The sequence below is a fragment of the Muntiacus reevesi genome, chromosome 13 (genome assembly GCF_963930625.1).
Source record: "Muntiacus reevesi chromosome 13, mMunRee1.1, whole genome shotgun sequence".
NCBI lineage: Eukaryota > Metazoa > Chordata > Mammalia > Artiodactyla > Cervidae > Muntiacus > Muntiacus reevesi.
Window position 1 is genome coordinate 9,213,985 of NC_089261.1, and position 20,796 is coordinate 9,234,780.

At 49.4% G+C, this 20,796-nt stretch overlaps 2 protein-coding genes across 3 annotated transcripts in view; one reads left to right on the forward strand and one right to left on the reverse strand.

Moving 5' to 3' along the window:
• The window catches only part of SART3 (spliceosome associated factor 3, U4/U6 recycling protein), a 39,371-nt gene extending 27,368 nt beyond the window's left edge, over positions 1-12,003 (reverse strand). For both annotated transcript variants that reach the window (XM_065904292.1, XM_065904291.1), the window contains exons 1-3: positions 11,677-12,003; positions 2,591-2,717; positions 1,211-1,315 (exon numbers count right to left, since the gene is read on the reverse strand). In XM_065904292.1, coding sequence (XP_065760364.1) covers positions 1,211-1,315; positions 2,591-2,717; positions 11,677-11,988 — 544 coding nt within the window. In that variant the 5' untranslated portion in view covers positions 11,989-12,003. The remainder of the gene's footprint in view (positions 1-1,210; positions 1,316-2,590; positions 2,718-11,676) is intronic.
• Positions 12,004-13,339: 1,336 nt separating this feature from the next.
• ISCU (iron-sulfur cluster assembly enzyme) lies at positions 13,340-19,793 on the forward strand. The gene is made up of 5 exons (XM_065904731.1): positions 13,340-13,496; positions 15,026-15,139; positions 15,944-16,054; positions 17,737-17,815; positions 19,266-19,793. Exons 1-5 carry the CDS (start codon positions 13,383-13,385, stop codon positions 19,349-19,351), a joined length of 504 nt encoding a protein of 167 aa, XP_065760803.1. The 5' UTR covers positions 13,340-13,382; the 3' UTR covers positions 19,352-19,793.
• The last annotated feature ends 1,003 nt before the right edge of the window (positions 19,794-20,796 follow it).

Consider the following 20,796-nt stretch of genomic DNA (forward strand, 5'->3'; position numbering starts at 1 on the left):
AATAAATCTATTTCAAAGAACTTAGCTAAAGTTTGTTAGCTGCTCTGTTTTCACTCACCAGTACAGAGCTGCCACATGGGCTGCAAAATACAAAATGAAATGAACTAGCTCTTTGAAGCAGAATCCTCCCTTAGTAAGGGTTAGTCAGGTTTACCGGGGGGTCTACACTTCTTACAAGGGGAAATGCCCACAGGGAGAGTGAGGACAATTAGACAGGGAAAAGGGATATTTAATTAACAATGGGGAGGTTTTTTTAATATTTTTTAAAAAAACATTTTGTCCACAGCACTGTCTGATACAGTCCTCAGTTCTGCAGAGAAAATATTTTAGAGACTTATACCATCAAACTGGATTTACAGAGATAAAGCGTTCACACTTCACTTTCACTGTTAAGACCAGCAGACAAGGCAGATCTCCATGGTGATGGAAGATTCTGTAGCTCAAGGCAGTGGTGAAATAAAATATCACAAAACTATTCGCACACGTTTTATGTACTAAGGTCCATTTCCTGTCGTTTGTATTACAGTCATGGGGCTTCCCTGGTAGCTCAGTGGAAAAGAACCTGCCTACAGTGCAGGAGACGCAGGTTCAATACCCAGGTTGGGAAGATCCCCTGGAGGAGGGCATAACAACCCACTCCAGTATTCTTGCCTGGAGAATCCCATGGACAGAGGAGCCTGGTGGGCTACAGTCACAGACTCAGGGTCGCAGAGTCGGACACAACTGAAGTGACTGAGCGCGCACATACTACAATCCTAAGATAGTGGGGAAACTGGGTCAAGAAAGTACACAAGACCTCTCTGTACCATCTTCGCAAACTCCTATAAATCCGTAACAATTTCAAAATTTTTAAACTTTTTTAGTATTGGGAGAAAACAAGCATCCTGTCCAAAGCTTCTAAAATTCCATTCAATATGTAAAAGGTAACCTTTAGTCACCTGGAAATATCAGCTAAGTTCTCCCAGGAGATAAATGCTGGGGGCGAGTATATTCACCTCCTCCCTTCAACTGTTTCTTCCACGTGTATTGTGAAACCAAAAGCCTCAACTGAAAACCACAGACAGTGGTAATGATAACTGCACTCCCATCTTTCCCACTGTTGGTCCAAAGACTCTTCTGGGGGCAGCACCTCACACTGTGATCCAAGCCGCCGAGAGGGACGCGAGGGGAGCCTGCCAGACACGCCTGGGCCAGCCCGCGGGGAACTCACAGATATAATCCTTCACCGCTCTCTCGAAGAGGTCGTACACGTGCTCCCGGTCCAGGCCGTCCATGGCCATGCTGATCTCATCGTGCAGCCACTCCAGCCAGAGCTCTGCAAGACACCGCGTGCTGCGTCACTGCCCGCCCCCGCCCCCGCCCCCGCTGAGAGCAGGGGCCGCACCCCGAGGCATCAGCGCACAAAGGTTTCGTCTGCCTCATACAACCTGGCCCAGCTCACAGACACTCAATTCTTACCCCCTGCGCCAAGCACGCACAAGGTTTAGTTCCCAAGTAAGATCGAGTCACTGAGGTCACAGTATCCCTACGGCTGCGGGGCGCTTTCGCTTCCAGTACCTCTCACACTCCCGTGAGGCAGGCGACAGCAACACGGCAACAATGGCATCTATCAAAGCATTTACGACGCGCAGAGCACGTGGTAAGCGCTGCACACAGAATGCCTCCTAGGCAGAAACTACTGTTATCTCCCTCGTACTGCTGAGAAAACTGAGTCTTAGAGTGATTATACAGTGTGCTTAATGGCACACACCTAGAAAGACATCTGAAAGGCAATCAGATTTCAGCTTGTACACTCCGCAGTCATGCCTTGTGGGAGGGAGAGGGGACAGAGCTGGATTTAGGACCTGTGTTAACTCACTTGTCCCTAAAAGATCAATATAATCATGGAGATTTAACTACAAAAATGCTTGGCGTAATTATGTTTCAGATAAGCACATAAGTAGAAATAACTTAAATGCCCAACTACTGTGGAACAAATAAGGTATGTAACATTTAAGTTAAAAATTGCTTATGAAAGTTTAGTTACACTACAGTTACAATTATCTGTTTCTGAGAAAACACATTAAATACATAAATACCAGAATGGGAAACAGAAAGGGAACGGGGAAATTTTAATTACATGCAAATATTTTATCGTAACATTACAACAAAGAAATCAAGATTTGAAATGTGACTCAGTGTTGCATGGTCACAACTATGTTTAGCAAAAACCTAGATGACAGGGCTTCCCTGGCGGCTCAGACGGTAAAGCATCTGCCTGTAGTGCCAGAGACCCAGGTTCGATCCCTGGGTTGGGAAGATCCCCTGGAGAAGGAAATGGCAACCCACTCCAGTCCTCTTGCCTGGAAAATTCCATGGATCGAGCAGCCTGGTAGGCTACAGTCCATGGGGTCGTAAAGAGTCGGACATGACTGAGCAACTTCACAGAAGATGATAAACTAAAAGTCACTGACTTTGGATGGATTTTCTTCTTTCCACTACACTTATCTGTTCTGAGTTTTTTATAAGGAGCATGTCCCACTTTCAGCACGGAAAAAAAGACTCTTAATTCTCTGTGTTTATGAAAGCAGATCGACTGCGGAAGCGCTACCTTCGGTCAAAGGGAAGATCTCGCTCATCTTCTGGCGCGCCATCCTCACTTTGGTCAGCTCCCCTTCCAGCCGGAGCAACCGGATCAGGTCCACGTGGCAGTTGTAGTCATAGACATTGATAGACAGCTGGAAGGGAAAGGAACACAGGTGATGATTTAGAATGTGATCATCAAAATAACTCAGCTTCTGTCACCACTGGTGAAAGCACACACCTACTACAAGCACAAAATATGTGTTTTCTGGAAGAGACACAAAAACAGCAAGGCAACATTTCCCTCAGGAAGATGGAGAAAAATATACAAGAGATTTTTTTTTTCTTTCTGACCACACCACTTGGCATGTGTGATCTTACTTCCCCAACCAGGGATTGAACCTGGGCCCCTGGCAGAGTCCTAACCACTGGACCACCAGGAAATTTCTGAGACTTTTTACAATAAATCTAACATTCCTTCAAATCTGTTACAGGTCCTGTGAGAACACACTTGGTTCTCCCAGAAATACAGGAAACAGTCTAATGAAACAAACACAAAGTGTGACCTGAGGCAAGTCACTCACTTTTCTAAACTTCCCTTTTCTCATCTGTGAAATGGGATACACCAACAGATTGTGAGAATTCTGAAAGGTAATTCAGTGTCACACTGTAGCATATCCCAGGGACATGTAAGTAAGAGCTCTTTTCTTTTACTGAACAAACAAATGAAAATCCCTACCAGGAGAAACAAGAATGGTGACAGACTGGTACCAGTCTGTGGTACAGAGTGACAGGCACATTTTATTTTTATAGGTACAAAAAGATTTATTTCAAACTTTTCAAACTAAAAGTAAATAAATTAAGCTCACTGCTTCCAAAGATACTGGACATTTGAAACAAAGGAAAACTAAAAGAATTTGTCACTAGCAAGCTTTTACTCTTAAAACAGCTAAAGGAACTTCTTCAAGGAGAAGGGAAATGGTAAGAGAAATCTTGGTGTATCAGGAAGGAAGAAAGAGCAGAAATACAGGTAAGCACAACAGATGAACCTTCTCTTCTTGATCCTTCTAAATTGTATGCGGTGATGGCAACAATTTTAAGACTGTCTGACACCCAAAACAAGGACATTAAAAAGGAAGAATGGTAAAGAGACCTAAATGGGAGGAATATTTCAACACTACTCAGGGATCAAACACAGATACCATGTAAATCAAATACACTGAAATACTCAAAGCAACTACTAAGGAACTACGTAGAGCAAGACTCTAAAAATTGGTATGAGCAACCAAGCTGGAATCCAAAGGATGTTCATGTAACCCATACAAAGGCGAAAAAAGAGAGAGCAGACAGGAAACAAACAGGAAAGAATAAAACGTCAATATCAATAATTACCTTTAGCACCTGGTCTAAACATACTAATCAAAAGGCAGAGAATAGCAGAGTGAATAAAACACAACCTACCTGAACGCTAATTACAAGAAACTCACTTCAAATTCAAGGAAAAGGATAGGGGCCTTCCCTGGTGGCTCACTGGTTAAAAAAAAAAAAAAAAATCCACCTGCCAATGCAGGAGACATGAGATCGAGCCCTGATCCAGGAAGATCCCACACGCTGCACAACAGCTAAGCCCGTTGCTGAGCCTGTGCTCCAGGGCCCGAGGAACCACAACTACGGAGCGCTCCTGCCGCAATTACTGAAACCCACGCGCCCCGGGCCTGTGTCCACAACAAGGAAGCCACCACACTGAGAACCCACACATCACAGCTGCAGAGCAGCCGCCACTCACACAACCAGAGAAAAGCCTGCAGAGCAACAAAGACCCAGCACAGCCAAAAATAAATAAGCAAATAAAAGTATACAAGGCAGAAGGACGGGGAAAGATCCAGCATGCAGCAGACAAAAAGAAGCAGAGGTGGCTGTACTAATATCACATAAAATAAACTTTAGAGCAAAGAAAATTATCAGAGATAAAACAGGACATTACGTAATGATAAAAGGATCAACCCACCAGGAAGACAAAACAATCCTAAATGTGCAGGCACCAAACAACAGAATCTCAAAATAGATGAAGCAAAAACTGATACAGCTAAAAGAAGAAACAGACATATCCACAATTACACTGGGAATTTCAACAGCCCCCACTCAGAAAGTAAAAGAACTATCAGATTATCAGCAAGGATATAAAAGAAATCAACACCACCATTAACCAACATGATCTAATTGCTATATAAAGAACACCCTACCCAACAATAACAGAGTAACACAGTATTCTCAAGTGCCCAAGGAACATTCACTGGGACCATATCCTGGGCCATAAAACAAACCTCAACAAATTTTTTAAAAATTGAACCATATAGGGTACATTTTCTGGTAAGAGGAAAAGCAAACTAGAAATCAATTACTGTAGAAATCAATCTGTCTAAACACTTGGAAATTAAGCAATAATAAAAAATTTTTTTTAATTTTTTGGCCACATCCTGCAACATACGGGATCCTAGTTCCCAACCAGGGATTGAACTCGCAAACCCAGCACTGGAAGGCAGAATCTTGACCACTGGACCACCAGGAAGTCCCAAGCAATACACTTCTAAACAATCTATCAATCAAGGAGGAAATCTCAAAGAAAATTTAAAATAATAGAACTGAATGAAAATGAAAATACAGCAAATCAAAATAAGTAGACTACAGCTAACACTCTGTGGAGAGGAAAACCTACAGAACTGAAGTCAACGTACAAAAACAGTTACACACCATGACTAAGTGGGAGCTACTCCAGGTATACAAGGTGAGTTCAGTCTTTAAAAATTAACTCACTGTATTCCACGATGTAACAAAGTAAAAAACAAAATTCATGACATCAGTTAATACAGAAAACAACCATTCACAATAGAAGCTCTCAGCAAGTCAGGATGCTATCAGGATTAAACTTTTTGCTCTGTAAAAGACTTGTGCTCACCTGTGCTCAGTCGCTAAGTCGTGTCCAATTCTTTCAACCCCATGGACTGTAGAGCCCGCCAGGCTCCTCTGTCCATCGGGTTTGCTAGGCAAGAATTGTGTCTCCTGCTCTGGCAGACAGATTCTTTACTACTGTACCACCTGGGAAGCCCCGTAAAAGACTGTCAAGAGGATGCAAAGCTATAGGCCGGCGGGGGGGAAAAAATATATAACTCAAGTATCTGACAAAGTTAGCATCTAAAAGATGTAACTCCAAACTAGAGTTAAAAAACAAACAATCCAAATAAAAAGTAGGCAAAAGACATGAACCAAAAATGTATATCCAAAGAGGACACAGATGGCCAGGGAGTGCACCTGAGTAGTGGTCAACATCATTAGCTATAAGGGACACACAACCCGACACTGCAATGAGCTATCGTTACGCACCCATCAGAATGGCCAAAAGGGGACTTCCCTGGTGGTCCAGTGATTAAAAAATCCGCCTGCCAGAGCAGGGGACACAGGTTGGACCTCTGGTCCAGGAAGATCCCACATGCCGCGGGGCAACTGAGCCCGGCTGTCAGAACCACTGAAGCCTGCAAGCCTAGAGCCCAAGCTCCTCAAGTGACGCCACCACGAGAAACCCACACACCACGACTAGAGAGGGGCCCCCACCTGCCACAACTAGAGAAAGCAAGGAGTACCCAGCACAGCCAAAACTAAGTGTTTTTAAAGAAAGAAAAAAGAAACAGACACAAAACCAAGAATGGCCAGAAGGGAAAACAGGGGCACCACCAAATGCTAGAGAAGATGTTAAAAAAAAAAAAAAACAGTTCCCTTTAAAATTCAACAGACAACTACTGGACCACCCAACAAGTGCACCCTTGGGCATTTCTCCAGAGTAATAAAACCTAGGTTCACACAAACACCCGTGTAGGACTGTGCATAATGGCTGTACTCCTAACAACCACATCTGGAAAGAACTCAGAGATCCTTCAATGGGTGAGTGGGTAAATGAACCATGGAACACCCACACTATGGAAAACTACTCAGCCATAAAAAGGAACCAACTAATATACACACCCAACTTGGATAAACCTTGAGGGAACTGTGCTGAGTGAAAGAAGCTCCTCCCCAAAGGTTGCCTACTATATTACTCCACTTACATAATATTCCTGAAATAATAAAACTATAGGAGTAGGGATCAGATTAGTGGGTGTCAGGGGTCAGGCTGTGGCTCCATCTGGGCTGGAGGAGGGACCTGAGGTGACAGAGCCCATCCGTGTATTGACTGGCAACGTCAACACGAGGGCTGTGAAACTGTACTCCAGTTCACCACTGGGGGAAACTGGATAAAGGGTACATAGGATCTGTCTATATTATTTCTTGGAACTGCAAGGAAACCTACAATTACCTCAAAACAAAGTTTAATTTTTTAAAAAAGCTTTCAAATGAGTTGGGGTATGAGGTCACATTAGGTCTTTACACCAGGGGACTTCCTTGGTGGTCCAGCAGCGAAGACTCTGCTCCCAATGCAAGGGGCTCGGGTTTGATCCCTGATCAGGGAACTAGACCCCACATGCCTCAACTAAGACCCAGTGCAGCCAGATAAATAATTTTTTTAAAAGTCTAGGGACTTCCCTGGTGGTTCAGTGGGTAAGAACCTGCCTGCCAATGCAGGGGACACGGGTTTGATCCCTGGTCCAGGAAGGTCCCACACACCGAGAGGCAACTAAACCCAAGCACCACAACTACCGAGCCACAATCTGCAAGAAGGAAAGCCACCGCGCCAAGACCACCTCGACCAGCAAGGAGCCCCCACAACCAGTAAACCGCTCGCGGCAACGAAGACCCAGCACGGCCAAATCAGTAGATTTTTTCTAAAGTCTACACACTGAGACTAGATTAGTGTCTACTCTTCCAACATCTGCCACAATATTTCAGCAATAAATATTTCCCTCTCCAGAGACGACAGATGAACGATAATTCATTCAACTAACACTGCCATCTGACAATACACTCTTAATAATCTAGACACTAGCTATTGCATTAAGCTGCAGGTAAGAGGATCTGTCTCAGCAGGTAATGAGTTGGACCACGGAACAGACACAGGACAAAGTGCCCAACAGAACACTAGAGAGTGCCTAGAAACAGACCCCCACACACAGAAAGTGTATCAGAGGGACACGGGAGTATCCACTGAAGTGAACTCATGAGCCATGACCATGACCCCAGTTTGAACAATACTCACTCTTACACAGCTTCAAGAGCGACAGCTTACCAGTAACAATGTTCCTTGTAGCTAGTCTGTATTAGGGAAAAACTGCAGGCAATTCAAATGCCAGAACACCCGATAAGCTGTGTGCTGCTCACACCCTGGTGTACTGAACACACAGCAGTCAAGATGGATAACTAGAGGGAACATGGCGGAATCTTAGAAACCCACCTCTGAGTGGAAAGCACTCGCAGGTTATATACTGCATATGCTTTCTTAAAAGCTCAAAAACAAACAAAACCAGACAGCATCTGCTCCGGGCAGCATACTTAGTGGATAAAATTATACATTTTAAAAGAGAAGGGAGCAGAAGTCCGTCAGGTTCAAGAAAGCAGTCACCTGGGTTAGGGGCTGTGGGGCAGCGGTGAGGATGGAGGCTGGGCAGTGGGAAGCGAGAGAGGCCGTCCGGACCAGCAGCATCACGGATGAAGTCCCCACCCTGAGAGTGAGGGGCAGAGCAAGGGTGCGCACCTCTTTACCACCCTTTACAATTTACAGACGTGAACTGCCCCATATAGGTCAAGTCACACGTAAATAGGGACTTGGTGGCCCAGTGGCTAAGACTCCTCACTCCCAGTGCAGGGGGCCCAGGTTCAATCCCTGGTCAGGGAACGGGACCTCATAGGCAGCAGCTAAAACAAGAAGATCCCACGGACCCCGCACGCTGCAACTATGACCCAGCACAATCAAATAAATAAAAACATGTTTTTTTAAATTACATGCAAACAGATAATAAAGAATCAATAACACATAAGCCCACGACCCGTAATTTTTTAGAAGAATCTTTAAGCAACGTTTTCCTGCTCATGACTGATAAAACTTGACAGGCTGAACCCACCCCATGATTACATGAGGGGCTGAAAAAGGTCAGAATGCGGTCAGGACACAAGTGTTCTAACATCCACCAGTTCTGTTTCCCCATCTGTACTGGAAGGCACTAGAGTGCACCTCTGGATCTCAAGTGGGCTCCCGTGACACAGCGACGTCTCAAAATCAACATTCAAGCGTGTCACACAAGTAACAACAGTGAAAGAGGAGAAGATGGTGAGCGGTGCACTGTCCTCATGAAGGCGCGGGCGTGGCTCTCCAGGTCACCCCATCACGCCAACTCACCTGGGTCTGAATGTGTTCTCTGGGCACGAAGGGGTGGGGAATCCTGGGAGTAACATCTACACAAGCCCTCCTGTGACCACCACAGGGAGGTCAGCATTGAAATGTACAAAACCCACTGAAGAAATGTCTCTAGGATGCTTTTCGGTCTAAATTTCTGATTTTTAGGCCCAAATGATGAAGATACTGTATATGGAGAGGCACTCTGGGAGTACGTACTTTAATACACAACGACATGCATTTAAGAGAACTTTCATAGAGTTCAACTAGAGCTGACAAACAAGCACACGTGCCAATCTAGTCCGGTCTCAGAACATCGCCAAGGACAAAGGACCCTTCAAAGAAAGAGGAGGCCTAGCCATCGTGCAAGCGCTCCGCAACAGGCTTCGTCAGTCCCTGCCAGCACGACCTGGACCTGGATGGGGGCGGGGGGACGGAGGTGACAGAGGCGCCTGGTGGAGACCACGCTCAGCCCAATCACAGGAAGGGACCAGGAGGAGCCACTCCTAGTTTCAGCCATGACCACACACACAGTGGGACGTCTCTGCTTCTGTTATCGGGACAGATTTCACAGCTGACTTCGAGGTTTCATAAAAACACTTGGGGTGAGAAGCGGAATTCAAATACAACAAGGCCGAGCGCTTCGCGGGCCTCTCTAGAAGTTACTGACCATCACGCTCCACCAGGAGAGTCGTTACAGCAAGAACTAGAGGCTGGGATTAGGCAGGCGTGGGAGGGAGTTTTGGAAAAACTGGAAAAGCCCATTTCTGGAGCCCAGGAAGAGGATAAAGCAGAGGCTCTTCAGGTCACCGTCGCCTGCCGGATGCTGTCCTGTGTGGTGGCCTGAGGCAGGGCTGGCAAGTACACACCACCAGTGGCCAGGAGACCTCTGCCCCGACCCGGCCTCCACTCCAGTGAGCAGCGCACCCTCACTGAGGACTTAATCCCTCTGCTTCCGAGCCTACCTCTCCCCTCAGCAGGTAATCCTATTTGCCCGACTGAGCAAGCTAAGGCTCACGGAAAGGCCCAAGGCCAGAGCGACAGGCTGCCACCAGACAGTCACAGGCGGCCTGCCACCTCACATCACCCTGCAACTGCTGAGTGAGTCAGAGAATGAGCGGACTTCAGCGCGCTCGTTATAAAAGGCAGAACCGTGACCACCTGCCTGCCCCTGGTCGGTTCAGATGGGATGACGAATGAGACAGACATACCAAGAGAAGATTTAACTATTTCACAACTTAACAGGAACATCACCGCCAGAGAGGACATTATAAGGAATCTCACACCCAGCCAAGTTAACTGAGAAACCCAGGCTACCAACCTCACATCACTAAGTGCTTTCATAGCCACTACGGCATTCGGTCTACAGACAACCTTGAAAGGTTCAAATGCCCTTAGGCCTGACTCTGACCAAATCATTTCATCAGTCCTTTTGAGCCTCAGTGTCCTCGTCTGTAAAACGAGACGGGGCTCTATCTTTTCCCCTCCAAGTCTACTCCACTCTCTCCCCTCCCTGTCCTGGGACCCACCGTGTGGACCACATCCATGGGGTCTCCGGGTCTCTGGCTTCCAGCAGGGTTTGCCCAGGAGGTCATGTGGAAGCAAGGCACAGAGGTAGGTCAAGGTACTTCTTGCCCACCCCACTCCATGATGGGAAACAGGGGCTACCTCCCTGGAACAAACATCTCAACTCCTCTCAGGGATCCTCTCCACAAACTATCTAGAAAAGCAGTCACTCCCATCACCTCTACAGGACTACAGGTAGACACCTAAAGGTCCTGCTACCACGAGCCCTGGGGAACCAAACCTTTGCTCCTGACTTCCCTGCCCCAGACTCAGCAGCCTCGCCATTGCTGTGCTCTCCCCAGTCTTGTCCGACTCTTTGCAACCCCACGGACAGCAGCCCAGCAGGCTCCTGTCTATGGGATTTCTCAGGCAAGAACACTGGAGTGGGTTGCCATTTCCTTCTCCAGGGGATCCTCCCAACACAAAGATCGAATCCATGGCTCCTACATTGGCAGGCAGATCCTTCACCACTGAGCCAGCTGGGAGGCCCAGTCTTTCTATGGGCCTTTACTCCAAACTCTAACTTGAATGTGCTGCCTATTTCCTGCTGGGATCCTGGATTACATAGGAGACACCACCACCTGAACCTCCTAAGGTTACAGGTTAGAAATCACATAGCTATTGCCAGGCCCCGAGTTCTGATTACCATTACAACAATTCTCTGGGCGGGAACCATTTGTTCCAGTTTATAGACTGGAGGATGAGAGACGTTAAAATACTGGCCTGAGCGCACACAGGTATGGAAGAGCTAGAATTGGGGTCTTAGCCTCCAGACGCCATTCCGTTTCTATTATCACCGTCACGGTCACTATTCCCTACCACGCCAGAGCTCCGTATCTTCGTCATTCCTACAGGCAAATAACTCTTCTTGGAAGAAACGAATCTTATTTCTAAGCCTGGACACAGTTCAACGGTATGGCTAGGCGCGGGAGTTGAGGAGTTGATTCAAAGTTCAAAGCCTGACTCGCCACTTGCAGGAAGTGTAATGGTGAGCAAGAGAATTCCCTCCACCAGGAGCCTCAGGGTCCTCCCACAAAACGGGGTCTGGCGAGGGTTCAATAGGATAACGCTCTGGGGAGCAGTAAGCGCTCCAAGGACCTGAGACGCGCTGAGCATCTGCGGTTTGGAGGCTTTGGCGCTTTTTATTACCTCCGTGGACCAGGGAGGTGGGCCGGGGCCTGGGAACCCGAGGGAGAGAGCCCGCCGCCGCAGCCCACCCCCGCGCCTACCTGCTCCTCCAGCCGCTCTATCTCCAGCTGGTTCTTCTCCTCTTCGTCGTAACCCCACTCGTACTCCCCGGGGGAGCTCTCGGCCGAGGAAGCCATGGCGTACTCCTCATCTCCATCGCTCTCACTCACGCCTTCCTCCTGCTGGTCCCACTCTGGCCCCATGGTCTTGTACGTCGCGGCGGCCACGGCTCGCGATAACACCTTCCTCCTCGCCCGAGCCGCCTTAGCCTCATCCTCCTCTCCCTCGGCCTCGGGCCCGGCCTTGGGCTCAGCCTCCGCTTCAGAAGCCGATGCTGCGGCCGCCGTCGCCATCTTGGACTTCCAGAGACTCCCGGGTCCTCACTAGGCCGCCAAAGACCCGCAGTAGTAGGAGCTGCCCGCGGCGCGCGCCTGGTCAAAAATCCCGCTCTTCTGCCACCTGAAGAGAAACTCTGAGCCTCGGATGACATGGAAATCTCGAAATACACGAGATTCATGTTATTTTATATATTTTCAGTAGTTATTGTTCAGAAAAAAAGTGCTCACCAACAGGGCATGCGTTCCGGCACAACGTCGGACAGCAGTTGGGTCCTTAGGCAGGAAGTGGAAGCCATAGAGGCAGCCACGGAGTGAGCGTGATGGTTATAGTTAAGGTTTTGGCGCCATCTTGAGAAGGTCAAAAATGATTCTTGTACGTTACCACCTAGTCTGACCTGGCGCGTGATTCAGTCTCCCCAGCAACTGAGCCTCAAACGCGCAGAAAAGTCTTAGGTCCTCAGGGAGGGATCGATTGCACCATTCATGAGAATAACTCATTTCCCAGAGATTCCTTCCCTTTAATGCCTCGCGCCTAGCACTTAAATACACGGGAGTTTTGATTTTATAGGATCATATTCTGCAAACCAGAATCAATAAATTACATTAATAAACGTTTACTTAGAATCTCTTCATTGCTATATCTTGTGATTTAATCTGTGCCAGTTTGCTTTTTAGTAGAGACATAAACATACACACTTTTTAAAATCAGAGGAAAGCATTCTTTCCTTTAGTTAAGCTTCTCACTTTAGACGTAGAAAAGCCTTGGTGGGTCTATTTATTGCCTTACTCTCTCATTAGCAAGCTTAATTGTGTCGTTTTTGGTTGTTTTCCCAAAGCACCCTGAGAAAAACTAGATACTCAACACAGATTTGCTCAATGGACGAAGAACTGTCCTTAAATTAGTATAGAAAAGATCGAGGTTTACAAAGACGCTTTCACCTAGGAGCACACAGCCAGTTAGGAGCAGAAACGAGATTCTAAGGACTGTTCAAGTCAGAATCCCAACTGGGTCCCTCTGGGCAACCTAGGGCAAGTTACTAAACCGTTCTGATCCTCAAATTCCTAAACTGCAAAATAGAGCCAAGAACGGTGGGCTGGTTGATCCTCTGCGCCGAATTCCGGCGGTGGGGGGCGGGGGGCTGCTTTATGAACGCAAAGCTGGGTCCCGATTTCCAGCTCAAGGTTCCTCAAAATTCAGAACCCAGATCGGTGGACCAGCCCTCGAGCGATTTCAAACCTTTGGGCTCCGCGCCCCGGGAACAAAACGCGAACACGTGAACGCAGCGGGAGGGCGCAGGCGCAAGGTCGCCGGGACTTTAGAGGGTGCGCGCTCCCAGGGGGGACCCGACGCGCGCACGCGCCCCTCCCCTCGGCCGCGCGCTCCACCTGCGCAAGCGCAAGCCCGCAAGATGGCGGCGGCTGGAGTGGGCCGTCTGAGGCGGGCGGCTTCGGCCCTGTTGCTCCGGGCCCCGCGCCTGCCCGCCCGGGAGCTGTCAGCTCCCGCTCGGCTCTATCACAAGAAGGTAAGAGCGGCCAGGGGGTCCGCACCGGGCGGGGGCGGGGAGGGAGTGCGAGGACCACCGAGAGGACTTAGGGGTCCTAGCGGAGGCCCAGCCTAATGGCCCTCCCGGCTCTGCGCGGCCCTGGAACCCCGACTGTAGCCCAGGGCCCTGGCCGCCCCCAACCCCGGATGGAGGGGCCTTCCTCTCAAGAGTGCCGCCTCGAATGACTTTCCGTCGCTGCGCTGGGGCAACTAACCGCGCCTGAAACAAGAACGACAGCTCCCGCTAGCCTAGCGGCCGCTGCCCTAAATTTGAAGCATCCATCCACTCTTTAAACCTCTCGACTGCCCAGGAAGCAGAGTCCTGCTCCGTCCGGGCCAGCCGGACACACAGCGGCGCGGGCCCCGGCTTCAGCCAAAACCACTGCCCTGGCCGAGTGACCTTGGGCAAGGCACTGCCCCGCGCTCGTCAGATGGGGTCTGGGCAGCGCCACCGTATGCGAGACCATTGCCTGCGGAGTCCTGGGCAGGGCGCTTGGCACAGGGCGGCCCCTGAGGGTTGATGTTACTGTGCAGGAGCTCAGAGCCTCCGAGTGGACACGGACGTGTAACCAACAGTCGTCACGTTTTTGTGTTTGTTTTGGTTTGGTTTAGGGGTGGGGGGACGCTTGTGAGTTAAGAGACAGGTTGGGTAGTTGGCAGCCCATACCTTCCGGGGGCTTCCGTGTAGTCCCTAAACATGAGACGTGTCTCACTTGGGAACCGGTTAACCAAAAAAAGAATGCGGTAAATCAACCCCGGGGCAGAAAGTCCAGATTGGATATTATTTTACAGATCCTTGGACTTGGAAGTCAAAATCCGTGGTCGGATAGGTCGGGGGAAGGGGACTGGAAGCTCGGAATACTTAATGACCAACTGGGAAACAAACCTCAAGGTTTTTAAAGCCTCGCGTGTGCCAGTTTGAATAGAAGTCTACTCTGGTCTGGCTTGCACGTCTTTGCGCATAGACCTCACTCCCCGCGGACCCAGGGCTGTTTATTGTTGACAGTACACCTGGCGCTCGCAGCCTTTCCGCCACCAGGGCGCGCTGCGGCACCGCAGATTTCAGGGCCCCGAAATACAGTCATGGTTGTTATTTATCACCGCACACAAATAGCCTTGTTCCTCCTGTAACAATCTCCTGAAGGCTTCTGGGAAGTCCTTCCCTTTCTGGACCATACATACGTATGGGGTTTTTGAATAGCCATCATTCTTTTGAGAATGGATTCTCTTCCGAAATTACAAAAGTGCTGTTTGAGCCCAACTCTGTGACTTGGGTGGTTAGAGGTCAAGTAATTATTTGTGGTTCAAAACCGCACAGAATTAAAACATGATTTTGCAGACTTTTCTCCAGGATCCCCATATCTCTTAAATCCTACCCAAGTGAAATTTGGTATTTAGTGATGGCCTGCCAGGTCCAGCTTGCTGACTTGAAGGAGCTTCCCATCAAAGTCAGGAAGACCAACAGCAAAAAAAGAGTGACTGTGATTTCTCTTCACTGTCTCATTTCAGGTTGTTGATCATTATGAAAATCCCCGGAACGTGGGGTCCCTTGACAAGACATCTAAAAATGTTGGGACTGGATTGGTGGGGGCTCCAGCGTGTGGTGATGTCATGAAATTACAGGTACCCCTGGTTTCCATATTTACTGGTGGTAACGGTGACCCCTTTGATTGTACAGTGCTCCATAGTTGACAGAGCATTTACATGTCCAGCATTGCCTCTGGTCCCCATCTTCATTCCTGTGAGGTCGGATAAGTCAGTGTTCTAAATGATTCCAGCCAGGGCTGAATCCTAGTCCTACTGGTAAACTGTGCTGACCCCTTCTGACAGAATAAACGGACCTCAGGTTCATACTCACTGTTATAAGTTAGCAATCCCCAGAGGGACAGAAAATGCAGTAGATCAAATTCTCCCTGCCCCCACGTTGGAAGCGCCTGGCACTCTGGTAAACCATAGCTTTCTCCACATCTCCTTTGTCACCGTGGTGGGAAGCTAGCCAGAAGGCTTCATGCCTATCTTGGAAAACAGAAAGAAGGCCGGAGGGAACGCACTACATGCAGTTTGATATCAAAGGAAAAAGCACTAACCAGTGGCCTTTATTGCCCACTCTCGCCGTGTTTAAAGATGCACACTGACCCAGCAGCTGGGAAGCCAAAAATCAGGCTTGGGAGTGGGAGGAGACTGGGGAGGAGGCACACTTTTTTGGTTGATCTTTGCCAGCTAGGCCCGTATAATTCTGTATAGTTGTTCCTGCTTGCAGCTTTTCATTGCTGAACTCTTTGAAACAGAGGGGCCTCAGTAATCAATGCCCAAACTTTTAAGTATGGAAAGCAGGACCAAAACTCTTAGGAAGTGCCCTGTGGGCCTCCTTAGTGCCAGGTTCTGCAGGCAGCACCAGAACCCTGCTAACTCCTGCCCCTTTTCTAGATTCAAGTGGATGAAAAGGGGAAGATCGTGGACGCCAGGTTTAAAACATTTGGCTGTGGTTCTGCCATTGCCTCCAGCTCATTAGCCACCGAATGGGTAAAGGGGAAGACGGTAAGGCTCTTAAAAACTAGAATTAAATCATATCCCCACACACCTGGCTCTCGGTTAAGGGAACGGTTTAAACAAACACACACTATAATTTTTTTTCTAAATATTCCAAGAATTTTCTTTTTAATTTTGCTTACCCAGATTTTTATCAAATCTTCTCCACATTGGGAATTATGGATGATCGTAAGCGTTTCTTTAGTTTAGGGTTTTCTGTTGTTGTTGACCATTTTTATTTGCTTGGGGGTTTTGGTGGTGTTTTAACTAAATCAAAAAAAGGTCCCCACCTACCTCTAGAACACAACAGAAGTGGAGAGAAATCTTTGGCTTTCTCCAAGGTCACAGATGTTATCATTTCTTAGAAGTCTATGTCCGCTCGGGGGAGGGTGTACCATGGTTTGTTTTATTTCTTGCCATCCGGTTTCAGGAAGGATTGCAGGTGGCTTACGAGGATTCATGAGATAACAAACTAGCCTTTCGAAAGTCCCGTCCTCATTAAAGCCAGACTGTAGGTGTTCATCCTTGCAGCCCCAACAGCCAGAGTTCAGCGAGCTGAGTCCCGGAGGCCTGTGCCGGACAGCTCTGCAGCCAAGCCGCCTGCCAGACCACACGCCTTCAGCCCCCTGTGACTCAGGGCCTCCTGACCGGCAGGCTTCTCCGGGCCAGGAAGCAAAGACCTAGCTTGTGCCGGCCGATCTGTGCAGAGCGATCCTCAGGGGAAGAGGGCATGAGGAGACAGGGCACCTCAGAAAGTGGGGAGAGGGCCTTTCTCTGACCTTGAGAGCCTCCCATCCGAGTTTGCAGGAACAGAACTTGAATTTTAATTCAGTAGAGTTAGCGGACTTGGGAGACTGGGAGACAGGCTGGGAAAACGCTTTCCTTAAGGCAGCAGGCCCTGCCTCCTGCTCTGCCCTCGGCTTGAGACAAACTCCAGGCATCCTTTTAGTCCTCCTGGAGGCGAAAAGTCCTCAGGGGATGAGCCCCAAGGTCTCCTCGCAGGAGCTGTCTATGCTGCTGGCCCTGGCCTCACCCACCTCCCTGACACCATCCAGCTCGTAGAATCGATGGACATCAGAGAAGCTCATAGTCACACAACCAATGTAGGAAATCACTGCTGCTGCTGCTGCTGCTGCTAAGTCGCTTCAGTCGTGTCCGACTCTGTGCGACCCCATAGACGGCAGCCCACAAGGCTCCCCCGTCCCTGGGATCCTCCAGGCAAGAACACTGGAGTGGGTTGCCATTTCCTTCTCCAATGCATGAAAGTGAAAAGTGAAAGTGAAGTCACTCAGTCGTGTCCGACTCGTAACGACCCCATGGACTGCAGCCTACCAGGCTCCTCCGTCCATGGGATTTTCCAGGCAAGAGGACCGGGGCAGGAAATCACTGCCTTTTGACAAACAGGCCCGAGGGGACTTCCTGGTGGTCAAGTGGTTAAGATGGTGCTTCCACTGCAGGGAATGCAGGTTCAATCCCTGGTTGGGGAATTAAGCTTCCTCATGCCTTTTGTCCAAGGGGAAAAAAAGGCTCGAGTTGCTGGCCTTGGGCAGATCCCTCTGCGACTCCCTGGGCTCTCCTGGCTGTGACAGTGTCTCTGCAGGTCAGGCTCACCCCAGCCCAGCAGTGTTTGCGCTTCGGCCCGCCATTCAGAGCACCACTAAAACTGCCCGTCCGTCCTGTCTGCCTTTCAGGTAGAGGAAGCCTTGACCATCAAAAACACAGACATCGCCAAGGAGCTGTGCCTGCCGCCCGTGAAGCTGCACTGCTCCAGTACGTGTCGCCTCCAGCGTGCCAACAGGCTTGCACTGGGGGTGGCGGTGGTAACGGGGCTTCTCTGTAATGGCATCCACATGCATCTGGACAGGGGAATGGCAAGTCCTTTGGGGTCATGGAATCCACCTTTATAACCTCTGGGGGTTAGAGCTCGGGGAGTCTGTTTTCACAGCCTCCAGAAGGTCGGGGCCCCAGGGTCTCACGGCAGGTGATATGGGTTGGGCGTCATGCCGAACTGGTCGCGGCCTCACTTCTGACACTTTGGAATGTCCTCCAGTCATGTCATTGCCTCCCCCTCACAGAGGAGGAAATGCAGACTCCGGTTAAATCCGCCCAGCCTCCCAGCTCCTCCGTGGAAGGGCCAGAGTCTAAAGCCCAGACTTTGATTCCGAATCTGTGCTGTTCTCACCCCACCGTGGTGAAGTTGGCATTGGTGCAGGAGAAAATGCGGCTTCCACCATAATCCCATCTGCCGTGTGGTTTATCACTTCCTCTCCAGAGGCCGCTACTCTCGGGGTCTGCATCTGCGTATATGGGATGACTCAGCCCAGCTGTGCAGTACCCCCTCTTCACTGTCCTGAGAGAAAGCCCAGATGCCGAAGGCTTTTACTTGGCTTTCCCGTTCAGTCTAAAGCTTTTACAGTCTCACCCTTCTAGGGGAAGGAGGGAATGAGACACGGTAGCCTTAACTAAGTGATGGAGGTTTACTGACCAAATTAGTTAAAAATCAGCAGAGCCAGGCCTCCTGCCAGAGCAGGACTCACAGGGCAAGACGTGAGTGCCGGGGCCAGGACGGAGGTCTGCCGAGACCCGAGTTCTTTCCACTTGAGCTGGAATCTCAAATACCCGAGAATAAAGGCCATAGCTTATAAACATTTTCACGTGGTTTCAGAGAAACCCCTGCCTTTCCATCAGGCCTTCATGGGCGCTGGAACTTTAGCCAGTGGTCTCAGCCCTCACTCTAGCTGTCTCAATGTTTGTTTCCCCCAAATCCTCTCTTTTAATACCGACTCTAAAACAAAGGCTGCCAAACTTGGGATCACTAGAGTGAGCCGGCAAATGCCATCCCACCCCCACACTGATGCGACCCAAGTTATGCCAGCCAGCATCACCGACATCCACTGCGTTATCTCAGTTTCCATGTGAGCAGCTGAGAACTAACATCTGTTGTGTCGTTCCCCACCCACCGCACCCCCAGCGCTCCAGACACGTTATGTATACCGCCCTCACGCTATCCCAGCGAGAGGCTAAGGAGCTAATGCAGAATCCCAGGTGTGTGCCCCCCAGCCTGTCCCCAGAGCCGCCCCAAGGGAGTGGCTGAGGACGCAGCCAGCTTGCTCCTGGCCCTGCACCCTTGCGAGGTGACTGTCCAGCCCGTCCCAGCACCACTGCCTCAGCTCCTAAAGAGGTGGAAACTCATGTCTGTGTTTTGTTCTGTTACCTGCAGTGCTAGCTGAAGACGCCATCAAGGCGGCCCTGGCTGATTACAAACTGAAGCAGGAACCCAAAACAGGAGAGGCCGAGAAGCAGTGAGCCCCGGTGATGGGGCCTCAGGCCCCACAGGCTGCCAGCGCCCCAACCACGCAGGCACATAGGTGTGCAGAAGCCCTCACACGACAATAAAAGCGCTCTGAGATCCGCACAGCCTTTGCTGCTCACGTTGCGAGTCTAACTCAAGCAAAATACACAGCCTAGTTCTGCACCCTGTGGTTTCTTGCAGCTCACATTCATCGCCTTAACCTTGCGTGTGTCTAGTTCGATTTGTGTGTATGACCTCAAAGCTGAAATCAATAGCCAAGTCTCAGGTTTGGGTAGTCGTGAAGTGCACAATATCTAATTTTACCTGAATCTTTTGGGGGAAGATTACCAGTAGAATGCCTCGGTAAGATTATTTGGTAGGACCAAATAACGTACAAGTATTGTACATAAAGCAGATTTTGCATCTATATAATAAATAAAGGAATGTTGTAAGACAGTGTCTGTCTCTGGTAAGCCCTGTCGCTGGGGTCCCTCCCTCACTTCATGGGATTGCCTTCAGCCCCACAGGGCTTGTTCGCAGATGCCGGATGGGGTGATGACCGAGGCTCCTCTCCAAGCAAACGGTGGTAAAGGCCACGCGTGGAGGTCTTTACAAAGCCGACGTCAAATAATGTCTTCTGAAACAAGGGGGAGGGGGAAAGGACTTGGCCATCACTCTTCATTGTTCTTTACAAAAATAACAGGTTGACAACTCAGTGACTCCAAGAGATTCTTTTTGTAACTTCACTGGTTTCTGAAATCTGAGAAACACTGGCTTGAACTCTACCCTAAAGCTGTGGACCAAATACAGATAGAGGCCTGAGGGATGAGATTTAAATGTCAGTTTCTAGGTCCAGGGTTCTGCTCTAGGTCTGGCCAGGCAGTTCCAGTATCTAACTTTTTTTTTTAACTTCTTATTTAATGGAGTATAGCCAATGAACAGTGTTGGGATAGCTTCAGGTGGACTGCAGAGGGCCTCAGCCATACAAATACACGTGTCCACTCCCTCACACCCCTCTCCCGTCCAGGCCGCCGCACAGCATTGAGCAGAGTTCCCTGCCGTACAGTAGGCCCTCGGTTATCCATTTAAATATAGCAGTGTGTGCATGTCCATCCCAAGCTCCCTAACTGTCCTCTTCCCCATCCTTCCCGCCACCACCAGCAGCCATAAGTTTGTTCCAATACCCGACTCTTGAGAGCCTCTTGGGTGGTTTTGGGTGGAGGCGCTGAACCAAGCCAGCAGGAGGAAGCCTCTCTGGTCCACACCTGCACAGCTGTGATACTTAAGTAGTTCATTCTGAGCTGTCTGTGTGTACACAGTGATCTCAAGTTTTAAAACATCCACCTCTGACTCAGGGACAAATAACGCCTCTCATCTCTGTCCTGCCTACCCCATCTGCCCCCAGGGTAGACAGGCGGGGGTGGGGGTCATGCTGAGATGCCCTCGTCACACAGCAGCT